The 12955-nt window shown below is 44.0% G+C and overlaps 1 protein-coding gene across 4 annotated transcripts in view; it reads right to left on the reverse strand.

The window, feature by feature from the left end:
- Nucleotides 1-12955, reverse strand: part of MICU2 (mitochondrial calcium uptake 2) — a 537628-nt gene that overhangs the window by 147160 nt on the left and 377513 nt on the right. For all 4 annotated transcript variants that reach the window (XM_029602536.1, XM_029602534.1, XM_029602535.1 and 1 more), the window contains exons 3-4: nucleotides 2857-2888; nucleotides 2556-2631 (exon numbers count right to left, since the gene is read on the reverse strand). In XM_029602536.1, coding sequence (XP_029458396.1) covers nucleotides 2556-2631; nucleotides 2857-2888 — 108 coding nt within the window. The remainder of the gene's footprint in view (nucleotides 1-2555; nucleotides 2632-2856; nucleotides 2889-12955) is intronic.

The following is a 12955-nucleotide window of genomic DNA, read 5'->3' on the forward strand; positions in this document are numbered from 1 at the left end:
TTGAATCTCAGCTGCCATATCTTTGACCACTCTTCCAGCTTCTTTAAATCTCGTCTCATTCTCTCCACTTCTTCCGGTGTGTCTACTCTGTTGCAGATCTTAGTGTCATCCGCAAACAAACAAACCTTACCTTCTATCCTGTCCGCTATGTCGCTCACATAGATATTGAACAGGACCGGTCCCAACACTGATCCTTGCGGCACACCGCTTCACACTGCTCTCTCTTTAGAGTAAGTTCCATTTATCATCACACATTGTCTTCTGTCCATCAACCAGTTTGCAATCCAGGCCACCACTTCGGCACTCACTCCTAAGCTTCTCATTTTATTCACCAGCCTCCTGTGCGGGACTGTATCAAAAGCCTTGCTGAAATCCAAGTAGATGACGTCGAGCGCTCTTCTTTGATCCAACTCCCTAGTCACCCAGTCAAAAAAGTCAATCAGATTTGTCTGACAGGATCTTCCCCTGGTGAATCCATGCTGCCTCTGGTCCAGCAATTCTCCCGACAGTAGATAGTTCACTATTCTTTCTTTCAGCAGCGTCTCCATCACTTTTCCTACCACCGAGGTGAGGCTAACTGGCCTATAGTTACCAGCCTCCTCTCTGCTCCCACTCTTGTGAAGCAGGAACACCACCGCTCTTCTCCAATCACTCGGCACCACTCCTGTTTCTAGGGATCTATTGAACAGGTCACACAGCGGTCCCGCCAGCACGTCTCTGAGCTCCCTCAGTATCCTGGGATGAACCTTATCGGGCCCCATGGCTTTGTCCACTTTCAGTTTCCCCAGCTCTTCCCACACATTCTCCACTGTAAACAGAGATACATCTACTCCAATCCCCTCCAGTTTCTTGCTAACTAGTGACGGTCCTTCTCCTGGGTCCTCTTTAGTGAACACCGAACTGACGTATGTGTTTAATATTTCTGCCATTTCTTCGTCTCTCTCTACACATTGATCCTTTTCACCTTTCAATTTCACTATACCACTTTGAACTTTTCTCCTTTCTCTGATGTATCTGAAAAATGTTTTGTCTCCTCTCTTTATCTCTTTGGCAATCCTTTCTTCTGCTTGACTTTTTGCTGAACAAGTTGAAGGTCCTCTAGATCATGCTACAACTCAGGATCCAATGAATATTTCTGCAATATTAGAGACTTCGGATACTGATCTTGCAGAACCAGCTATGCTAATAGTAACATTTGCATTAGAACCTGATAAAGAGTGGTTGTTAAAGTTATGTTTGCGACATAGGAACGATACATTCTTAGGATGTAACGTTCATGCTTTCCCAGATGTTTCACGTGAAACTCAGAAAAGGAGGAAGGCGTTCCTCCTCTTGAGATCTCAGGTTTTACAGATTTGGGGGGGGGGGGGGGGGGGTGTTCTACCTTAAATTTCCATGCAAATGCATGATAAAATATGCAAATAATATGTATATATTTTTATGACCCCCTCCAACTGACACAATTTCTGGTGGGGAAGTCCCCTGTAATCACAGCTGAACAGAGTATTGATGTCCCAAGTTCCATATAAAGCATGGAGTAGATTTTCAAAGGGTTGCGCGCGTAAGATACGCACGCAACCCCCGAAAACCTACCCCTGCCTCCCCCTGCGCGTATGTCCCGGGGCTTCGAAAAATGGGCGGTCTGGGGGCGGGGTCGCAGTCCAGGGGCGTAGCTATGGTCTGGGGACGGTCCGAGAGTGTGGCCGAGTGCCCCGACACAGCGGCCTGTGTCGGTGCCTGGCCAGCCAGTGCGCGCAAGTTACGCCTGCAACTTTCTCAACAAAGGTAGGGGGGGGATTTAGTTAGGGCTGGGGGGTGGGTTAGGTAGGGGGGGTGGGGAAGGTGGGGGGGGGGACCGGAAAAAAAGTTCCCTCTAAGGCCGCTGCGATTTCGGAGCGGCCTCGGAGGGAACGGAGTCAGGCTGCTCGGCTCGGCGTGCGCAGGTTGCACAATTGTGCACCCCCCTGTGCGGGCGACCCTGAATTTTATAACATGCACGCAGTAGCGCGCACATGTTATAAAATCGGGCGTAGATTTTTTCGTGCCGGGTTGCACGAACAAATCTACGCCCGCGCATATGTTTTAAAATCTGCCCCTATGTCTCTATAAGCTACTGAGATTTTGTAGTGTACTATGTTTTCCTTAGGTTGAGTTATTCTCCCCCCATTTGTGGACTTTAAATATAGAGAACCAAAAGTTTTTGGTGATTGGGAATTTGTACTTAAGTGATTATTGAATATTGTATTCTCTGATTTTTCTTTTTCAAGATTAATATCTTGTAATTACTGTAAAATTGCATAAAGATAAAATTAAAAAAAATTATGACTTATATACATTTTATTTTAGAACGACAATGAAAATAAAGTGTTATATTTGGTATTTCTGTAGTGTGATGTACAAGTACTATTTTTGTCAAACTTTTTATTAGAGGCAATGGAATATTGATGTGCATTATATAATGAAAACCAAATGTTCAGTGTTACTAGTAGTATATGTAAATTCATACAATAGGAACAAAATCATCCGCTTTTAATAGCTTACGGTTCATATATTACCTTTGTCTCCAAGGTCTCTAAAAAGGGTTGTTCCAGGTTTAGCCCTTGAGGCCTGCAACAATGTAGCCTCTAACTCCTCCAAATGTACAAAAAGATAAAAGATAAAATAATATTAGTTTTGAGATATAATGAATGAAGAGGTTATAGGTAATGTGCACACTTAAAAATTAATGGAAAAATATAACTTGCAAACTGAAGATGAGACCAAAAAAGATATAAATATGGGGCACACAGGATACTGGCTGCATTAGTACAGTTAAATTATAGCATATTTTAAGAATGGAGATACTGTTTTGCTTACCTTTTTTGTCAGTTTCTTAGGCATAGCTTTACCTGTAAGAAAGAAATACAACATGGAATGTAAGTCACTCTGCTTTGAAACTTGGGGACATGCAGGGAGAAAGTTGCAAGTTTTTATGGAAAAACTGTAAAGAATACAAAACAGAAAATCCAATGTTTCTACTATATAGCAATAATCACTAAATTACAGTCCTCACATATTGTCCTGCCCCGGGATCCCCCTAGATACCCAAATCGGGAGTGAAGTACTCATTTGCCCACTTCCAGTCCGGCACTGTCAGAGGCTGCGCTGGAAGTGTAAGCTACCCTATTAAAAAAAAAACAAAAAACTTTTATCATATTTGAGCCAATAACAATTTAGATGACTGATGATTACGCCACTCATGACATTTTGGACATTAGTCGTGGAAATATTTAATGCAGTGCCCTGGCGCTAATAAGATGTGCATTTGAAATTACTAATAGTATATTTATTGTGATATAGAACTGATATGCATAAATCTGAGTGAAGTTTGTTTGCCTTTAGCAATCACTAGCAGCATAATCATGGACTTTCAGAATATAAAAGAATACCCAAACTTACTGCTCTATTTTAAAAGGCTTGCACGTGGCAAAACCTGGAGATACGCACGTGACTCAGACGTGCACGGGACGTGCGGATTTTAAAAGACCTGCGGCCACATTCATATCTCCCGGTATGGAGATAAAAAATGTTTGGGGAAAAAGGGGTGGGGCGTGGGTGTGGTCTGGGCGTGGCGAGGGCAGGCTGGGGCTGCACCATGAAGTCAGTTATGCGCACCAGCGCACGCCAGGATCCCACAACCCTATAACTTGCTTCTGCTATGGACTGTGTGTAAGAGTAAATAAATTAAAGAAAAAGGGTAGTTAGCAGGTTAAAAAAGGAGGCAAGTTAGGTAGGGAGTTTAGGAAGTCCTCTCTTTTACTGGGGGCGAACTGGGAGGGAACTGGGAAATAGGCCTAATACATCACTGCGTGCATCTACTAAAATCCTCCCACTTACACGCTTGAGATGGCATTCGCACACAAATAAATGCACGCATGTTATTAAATCAGCACACATGTACGCAAGCATGCACATGCGTCACTTTGAAGTTGCCGCTTAAGCATTTTTTCCACTGACACAGAATGGGAGAAAACCTTTAGTAAATTGGAAGCCCTCTGTGACTAGGTAATTACCTACAGTACTTGAAAGTAATCTGCTTTGAAGTGCTGAAAAGCAGAATATAAATAAAATAAATAAATAAATATTATTTCTGCAGCCAGACACAGAGAGCCTGATTCATTAAATGATTTCATCAGGGACACAGACGGAAAATACATTTTTGTAAAATCATTCATTGTTGACAGAGGAACTGAATGAGTAAAGATATTTAAAATGCATACCACAGATATTTATGTAGAAAATGGATTATCAAGTTTTTTTTTGTTTAAGGCAGTACTGAGAGCAGGGCTGGTGAAAGGGTATTAGGCGGCCTCCACATCTTTCCTCCCCAAATACAAGTAAAATGTAACACATTTAGAACAGTTTTCACATGAAAAAGGACATTCAAAATATATGGTCTTCTGATACATAAAAAATATCACTTACAACATGTATATTATATTTACATACAATGTGCAGGATTTTAACTTAGATGGTGCAGGATCCATATCTTAGGTGATGCTCTGGGCCCCACTAAACCACCAGGTTTAGTAAGGTATGACTGGGAGGAGTCGGGCTAGCGTAGTGGGGTCCGGAGGGTATAATTTTTTACAAAAGGATGGAATTGGGAAGAAAGGGGCGGGGCCTTCGCCACACATTTATTCTTAATATTTTTGAAATTGGGAACTGGGGCTGCGTCTAGGGGTGGCGGAGTGGTGGGATGGAGGTCTCACAAGGCTTCCGGGGAAGGGCGTTCATTTGGTCTGCTCTGGCCTGTGAAGAAAATGGCAGGGCCTCCACTGCGTAGCATTTGGGGGCCTGCTAATCTGCAGTATTTTTCCCTATGGTATTTTTTCTGCAAGAAAAAATACCATAGGGAAAAATAGCTTAGTAATGGGCCGATACAGAAAAACTCCTGGGAGAGCCGGTGAGCGCCCAGGTCACTCTCCTTTGGCAGACGTTAATTTCTGAAAGTAAAATGTGCGGCTTGGTTACACATTTTACTTTCTGTATTGCGCGGGAATAACTAATAGGGCCATCAACATGCATTTGCATGTTGCGGGCACTATTAGTTTCTGGGGGTTGGCCGTGCGTTTTCCACGCGCTATAAGGGGTAAAAATAGCACGTTGAAAACCTGCGGCCAACCAGGTGCTAACAGTGCGCTCGGCCTGAGCACACTTTACTGCATCGGCCCATAAGTGACTACATAACTTTATACCTGAGGTAATGGAAGGTGCGGTGAATTGTATAAGGAGCAGCATCAGGGTTTGAACCCTGGTTTCCACCCAGTTGCTGTACCACGAGGGTACTTCTGCACTCCACTTATTATTAAAGTGAGATCTTGTCCACAAAACTGAAAATTAAATTCATGAAAAATCCACACAGTTAAATCCAGATCTAAAATGAATACATATTTCTAACAGGCCGATGCAATATTGGCGCGCAGAAAACGGGCACTCATGATTGAGCACTTGCTCTCCTAATGCACGCCAATGAACTCCCCCGGGGCGCTCGATGTAATATTTAAATGGGCTGCTGCGGTAAAACGTAGGCGCTAGGGGAAATTGTTTGCCCCTAGCGTCTAATTGGCAGCAGGCCCTAGGAGATATGTCTGTCGCTGCGGGTTAGGAAAACAGACGCTCAATTTTACGAGCGTCCATTTTCCTAACCTGTGCAAAGCCACGAGTTAGGAAACTGGACGCTTTTTAATTGAGCGTCTGTTTTCCTAACCTGTCCACTGGCAACTTTAAAAAAAAAATAAATTTTTTTCCTTACTCTTTTTTTCTGTTCCTCAGATTCAGTATCACCACAATATTAAGTCAGAGGAACCGAAAAAAGGAAGAGAAAGGTAGATGATACAAAATTATTCAGAGTAGTTAAATCACAAGCGGATTGTGATACATTACAGGAGGCCCTTGCGAGACTGGAAGATTGGGCATCCAAATGGCAGATGAAATTTAATGTGGACAAGTGCAAGGTGTTGCATATAGGGAAAAATAACCCTTGCTGTATTTACACAATGTTAGATTCCATTTTAGGAGCTATCACCCAGGAAAGAGATCTAGGTGTCATAGTAGATAACACATTGAAATTGTCAGCTCAGTGTGCTGCAGCAGGCAAAAAAGCAAATAGAATGTTTGGAATTATTAGGAAGGGAATGGTTAATAAAATGGAAAGTGTCATAATGCCTCTGTAATAGTCCATGGTGAGACCGCACCTTGAATACTGTGTACAGTTCTGGTCACCACATCTCAAAAAAGATATAGTTGCACTGGAGAAGGTACAGAGAAGGATGACCAAAATGATAAAGGGGATGGAACAGCTCCTCTATGAAGAAAGGCTGAAGAGGTTAGGGCTGTTCAGCTTGGAGAAGAGATGGCTGAGAGGGGATATGATAGAGGTCTTTAAAATCATGAGAGGTCTTGAACGAGTAGATGTGAATCGGTTATTTACACTTTCAGATAATAGAAGGACTAGGGGGCACACCATGAAGTTAGGAAGTAGCACATTTAAGACTAATCAGAGAAAATTCTTTTTCACTCAATGCACAATTAAGCTCTGGAATTTGTTGCCAGAGGATGTGGTTAGTGCAGTGTAGCTGGCTTTAAAAAAGGTTTTGGATAAGTTCTTGGAGGAGAAGTCCATTAACTACTATTAATCAAGTTGACACAGGGAATGGCCACTGCTATTAATTGCATCAGTAGCTTGGGATCTTCTTAGTGTTTGGGTAAGTGCCAGGTTCTTGTGGCCTGGTTTGGCCTCTGTTGGAAACAGGATGCTGGGCTTGATGGACCTTTGGTCTGAATAAGCATGGCAATTTCTTATGTTTCTAATGTATTTTTTGCTTTTCTTTTAACTTTAGGGGCTCCTCAAGAATTAACACCTGGTCCGGGGCAGGTGTTAATTTTCAAGATTAAAAATGTGCGCATTGGGCACACATTGTTTTTTTTACATTGGGGAGTAAAGCTAATAGCCTCATCAACATAAATTTACATGTGATGAGCGCTATTAGCTATGCACTGGTTAAGATGCGTGTTTTGGACATGCTAATCCTCTAATTGCATCAGCTTGTTTGTGTGTAATAGATATGCCCTACATAGCAAATCAAATTTATACTGTAAACAGAAAATGTTGGATGTTCTAAGAGGCTGAATGAAGTAGTTTCATTTGTCACAATATTAAAGAGGTCCCATGCTCAGGTGTGCAAGGGAGCTGAATGACAACATAGTGTCTGTGCCCCCAGCATTTCCTCAAACCACCTAATACTCCTCCTGGTCTTCTGTAATCCAAACCATGGATGGAAAACTTCCCACTAGGATGGTTTGGACCAGGAAGGATCATGGGTAGGCTGGGGGCAGGAGCTGCAGAACTATAAAAGTTTTTCCACTTTCAGTAGTTATTTTCAAGCTTCTGAACCAAGCATGTTCTAGTTCAGCCAATGTACCATCTCAGCACACAGCAGGCTTCAGCTAGCCATGCCCAGATGTTTACTCTGTCTACCAGTGATGACCTGCTCCTCTTCATTTCCAGCATTTGAACATAATGTTATCAGCACAATGTTCCGAGAATCATCTGCTTGCCCTTGATGCCAGAGGCGTGTGCCGAGATACTTAAGAACATAAGATATGCCATACTGCGTCAGTCCAAGGTCCATCGAGCTCAGCATCCTGTCTTTGACAGTAGCCAGTTTGGGTAACAAATAACCAGTAGATCCCATAAAGTAGATCTATTTCCTGCTGCTCACTCTCAGGAATAAATTATGGTTTTCCCAAGTCTGGCTAATATTTGTTCATATATGTTTTCTCCAGGAACTTGTCCAAATCTCTTGATTCCCACTATCCCAGTCACCTTGAACCATGCCCTCTGGCAACAAATTACAGAGTTTGTGCACTGAGTGAAAATCTACTTTCTACGATTTATTTTAAATTTGTTAGTTTCATGGAGTGTCCTCTTGTTTTAGTATTACTTGAAATGATAAATAACCATCCCCTATTTACTCATTCCAACCCAATCATGATTTTATAAACGCCTATCATATCTCCTTCTCAGTTGTCCTTTGTCCAAGCTGAAGAACCCTAACCTGTTTATCCTTTCTCCATAACAGGGCAGCTTCATCCTCTTTATCATAGTTGTTGCCTTTGTCTGTAATTTTACTATTTCCTCAATGTCTTTTTTGAGATGAAGCAACTAGAACTGCATGCAGTACTCAAGATGTGGTCATATGGATCAATGGAGACATTATAATATTCTTCATTTTATTCTCTATTCATCTCCAAATAATTCCTAACATTTTGCTTTTTTGTCTGCTGCTACACACTGAGCTGACAGTGTGTAGCAGCAGACACTACAAGGACTCCGAAGTCCTCTTCCTGAGTGCTGATTTCTAATATAGAACCCAGCATAGCATACCTGTAGATCGGATTTTCTCTATATGTACCACTTTGCATTTGTCCACATTAAATTTAATCTGCCATTTAGATGCCCAGTCTCCTTGTCTCACAAGGTCTTTCTGCAATTCCTTACAATCCAGTGCTTTTTTTTTTTTTTTTTTTTAACAACTTTGAATGATTTACCTGCATCTGTGAATTTGATCAGCTCACTTGTTGCTCCATTTTCCAGATCATGAATGAATATGTTAAACAGCACAGGTCACAGTACATATCTCTGGAGCACTTCATTATTGACATTTTCTCCATTTGGAAAACTGACCATTTAGTCTGTTTCCTGTCTTTTAACCAGTTACCAATTCACAATAGGATACTGCCTCCTACCCCATGTCTTTTTAATTTCTTGAGGAGTTTCTGAGGGACTTTGTCAAGTGTCCTTTGAAAATCCAAAAACACTATATCGAGTAGCTTACCTTTATCTAATGCTTCAAATTTATACAATCCAGACGATGGGCAAAGGGGGTGGCCAGGATTAATAGTCAAGTGGACAAAGCAGTTGTTTAGTTACATGGGCAGCATGTCCGACATGACTGGTAGTTGTCTCTTAACGTTTCGAAAGATATGGAATGCATGTGTCAGGGATGAGTATGGTATTCTTGAATTCTTTAGGAAAGATTCTGATGAGCCTCCTCCCTGAAGCCTGATAGGACTGCAGCAAATTCACAGTTTGGGGGTGTGCCTCCTCTGCAAGACTGCATGCTTGCACTTTTGGGTAAGGAAGCCTACTTATGGTCTGAGCTTCAGGAGGAAAAGGGAAGGGAGTGCCATCAGTACAGCAAACCTGGGCAGTCGCAGGGTGGGGCAAAAAAGAGGCAAGGCCTTGCGGTCCATGGCAGGCCTTGGAGAAGGGCCATGAGTGTGGCCAGACAGGGTGCATTTCCTCTCTGGAAACAGTTCCTGGTTTGGGGCTGGTGCAGGGGTGAGGGGAGTAGTTGTTAGGAAGGCGAGATTCAGCCTCTGTTACATGTAATTGTTCTCGTTAATAAAGCTGCGACCATTTACATTCCAAACAGACCTAAGGACCTGTATCTGTCTACAACTCAATATGTCTGATTCAGTTGTGGTTTGTCTGAACAGAGTCAGGGGCTGAAGGTGGGCGGGTGCATGAGTCCCAGATGCCTCTCTTACACAAGACAGTACAAAATTAAAATTAAGCAAAATGTTCTTAAAAAAATACTGAAATGTACAGAAAATCAAAGACACCCTTTCAATTAATTGAAAACCTGCTTAAACAGCCAGGACTTGATCAGCTTCCTAAATTTCACACAAAATTGTTTTCAATTCAGAGATCAAGTGGTAAAGAATTCCAAACTAAAGGAGTTGGGTATTGAAAAGTACACCATCTAGTTCCTGCTAAAGTAATTTGTCATGGTGAAGGTATACTCAAGTAGCTCCATTTGCGATGATCTTAAATTTTATAAGGCAGTAAGGGGAGATGATTGGCCAGATCATTGGGCTTTCCCTTGGATAGATCTTTAAATGTGAAACAAAGTAATTTAAAAATAAGCCTACAGCGAACAGGCAACCAATGTAAATCTTGGACTAATGGAGAAATATGATCAAATTTAGAGACCCTGTTAAAGTTCCAGCTGCTTTGCAGCCTCCCCTCCACCAGGAGACCCCAGCGAGCAAACCCTTCAGGCTGGTCAGGACCCACCTTCCTGCCTGCACCCCACACCCAGACTCCAGCCCTACTTAATTCTGTCTGTCCTATGTTTCAATGCTTTTCCATCCAGTCTCTATCAGCACTTTGCCCTAGCCACTCTTGTCCTGCCTTGCCTTGTTTTGTGGCCTATGGGCTTTCTGCCCATAGCATTACCTGGCTTTGTCTTGTGGCCCTCAAGCCTTCTGACCCTTTGTCTTACCCTGTGCCCTTTGGGGTTCTAGGCCTCTCCTTGTCTTGCCCCTAAGGCTCTCCTGTCGCGCTGTTTTCAGGCTTATATTTTATGTTGCCCTTGTCTTGTCCTATCTTAGTCTGCTCCTGTCCTAGCCTGAGTTCCAGGCCAAGCTTGTTCCAATCTTACCTGCACTATGTTCCTGTGTTTGTCTTACCTGCACTTTCTCTTCCTGAGTTCTAGTCTCACCTGCACGCTGTTCCTGTGTTCCAGTCTTGCCTGCACCCTGTTCCTGTGTTCCAGTCCCGCCTGCACCCTGTTCCTGTGTTCCAGTCTTGCCTGCACCCTGTTCCTGTGTTCCAGTCCCGCCTGCACCCTGTTCTTGAGTTCCAATCATGCCTGAACACTGATCCTGAGTTCCAGTCCAAGCCCTGGTTACAGTATTACCTGAACCATGCTGTCCAAGCTTTGCTCCAACCTTACCAGACTTTCCAGATGGTCTCTAGCCTCATCCTGTCATCCCGCACCACTCCAGAGCCACAACAGGATGTAGAATCTAACCACCACCTTCCTGAGTGGGGCAGGACTCTAACCAGCCCGGTGAGTCTTATAAAGATTTTTCTACCTTTTTCTACTCTCTAGCTATAGCCAAGCCCAATTTCAAAGCTGCTAAAAAGAATCCAGGATCGCCCAACCCAGCCACATTGGAGTGCAAGGGGTGCAAACCTCTGAATCCCATGTCTATAGAGATTTGTTTTAACTCTGATGTGCCTAAATGAATTTCGGATACAATACCTGCTCTTCTAACACCTTACAAGAAAAACCTGTTTCTACATTGGTCTCATGTAACATGCACTCACTGAGATCCCTAGTTCAGCCAGTAATTAATCAGCAGCATCAGACACTGAAAACAGCAGAACCTGCATCTGAAGTAAAATCTTGATTTTTACTCCTTGTATAAACACAGTGACAACTACTTACCAAGCTAACTTGCGGGCCGATATAGTAAACCACGCGGGAGAGCGGGCAAGCGCCCGCTCTCCTGTGCGTGCGATTCAGTAACTTTATTTATTTAAATTAGGGCCCGCGGTAAAAAGAAGCGCTAGGGACACTAGCGCCTCTTTTTTTTTTACGGAAGCGGCGGCTGTCAGCGGGTTTGACAGCCGATGCTCAATTTTGCCGGCGTCGGTTCTCAAATCCGCTGACAGCCACGGGTTTGGAAACCGGACAAAATTGAGCATCCAGTTTTCAACCCGCGAGCCTCGGGCCCATTTAAAAATTTTTTTTTTATTTTTAACTTTTTTTTAACTTTTGGGGCCTCCGACTTAATATCGCCATGATATTAAGTCGGAGGGGGCACAGAAAAGCAGTTTTTACTGCTTTTCTGTGCACTTCCCTGGCGCCGGCAGAAATTAACGCCTACCTTTGGGTATGTGCTAATTTCCTAAAGTAACATGCGCGCGCATGTTATAAAATCGGGCGTAAATTTGTTCGCGCCAGGTTGTGCGAACAAATCTGCGCCCGCGCGCAGGTTTTAAAATCTGCCCCTCAGTGTTCAGAAAAAAACACTGTCCACTTCCTCAGCCCAGCAAAAGGTTCCAGCCAGCACAGACTCCCACCCAGATGCAGCCAGCCCAGCAGAGGGCTCTCGCTCAGATGCAGCCAACCCAGTAGAGGGCTCCAGCTATGACCTAGTCTGCCCAGAAGAGTGCTCTCGCCTAATGTATGCAGTCCAGCAAAGGGATCTCATCTACATGCAGCCAGCCAAGCAGAGGGCTCATGCCCAGATACAGTCAGCCTAGTAGAAGGCACCCTTCCAAAGCCTGATCTCATCCGCTCAGCAAAAGGGCGCTCTTCCTCAGCCTGATTGTCCAGCAGAATGCACTCTTCCACAGTTTGTCTTTCCAGCAGGCTGCACCTGTCTACAGCCAGTCCACCCAGCAGGAGTCACCAGTCCACAACCAGTCTGCACAGGAGGAGGCATCTGTCCACATCCAGTCTGCCCAGGAGAAGGCATCTATCCACAGCCAGTATGCCAAGCAGGGGATGCCTGTCCACAGCCAGTCTGTCCAGAAGTTGGCATCTGCCCACAGCCAGTCTGCTCAGAAGTTGGCATCTGCCCACAGCTAGTCTGCTAAGAAAAAGGGCATCTGTCAATAGCCAGTCCACACAGCAGGGGGCTCCTATACACTGCTAGTCTGCCCAAGAAAAGGCATCTGTCCACAGCTAGTCTGCCTTGCAAGAGGTGATTACTCTGGTAAAGAACTTCTTAGCCAAGCCTCGCCTTGCTATGACCTCATGAAAAATGAGACTCAGGAGGAGAGGTTCTTAAAGAGAGAGTACTGTTATGGTTCTGGCTGCGGTGCAGCATCTCCTCCACCAGGGGATCTCAGCAAGCATACTCTTTAGGCTAACCAGGCCCCTCTTTCCTGCCTGTACCACACCCAGATACCAGCTCTACTTAACTCTGTCTGTCTCTATCGGTTCCTTGCCCTAGCCACTCTTGCCTTGTGGCCTCTGGGCTTCTGACCTCAGCCTTGCCTTGCTTTGCCTTGTGACCCTTGCCCTGTTTCCTTTGGGCCTTCTAGGCTTCTCCTTGTCTCACCCCTTGAGGCTCCAGTCCAAGCCTGTTCCAATCTTGCCTGCACGTTGTT

Source organism: Rhinatrema bivittatum, chromosome 5 (genome assembly GCF_901001135.1).
Source record: "Rhinatrema bivittatum chromosome 5, aRhiBiv1.1, whole genome shotgun sequence".
NCBI classification, from domain to species: Eukaryota; Metazoa; Chordata; class Amphibia; order Gymnophiona; family Rhinatrematidae; genus Rhinatrema; species Rhinatrema bivittatum.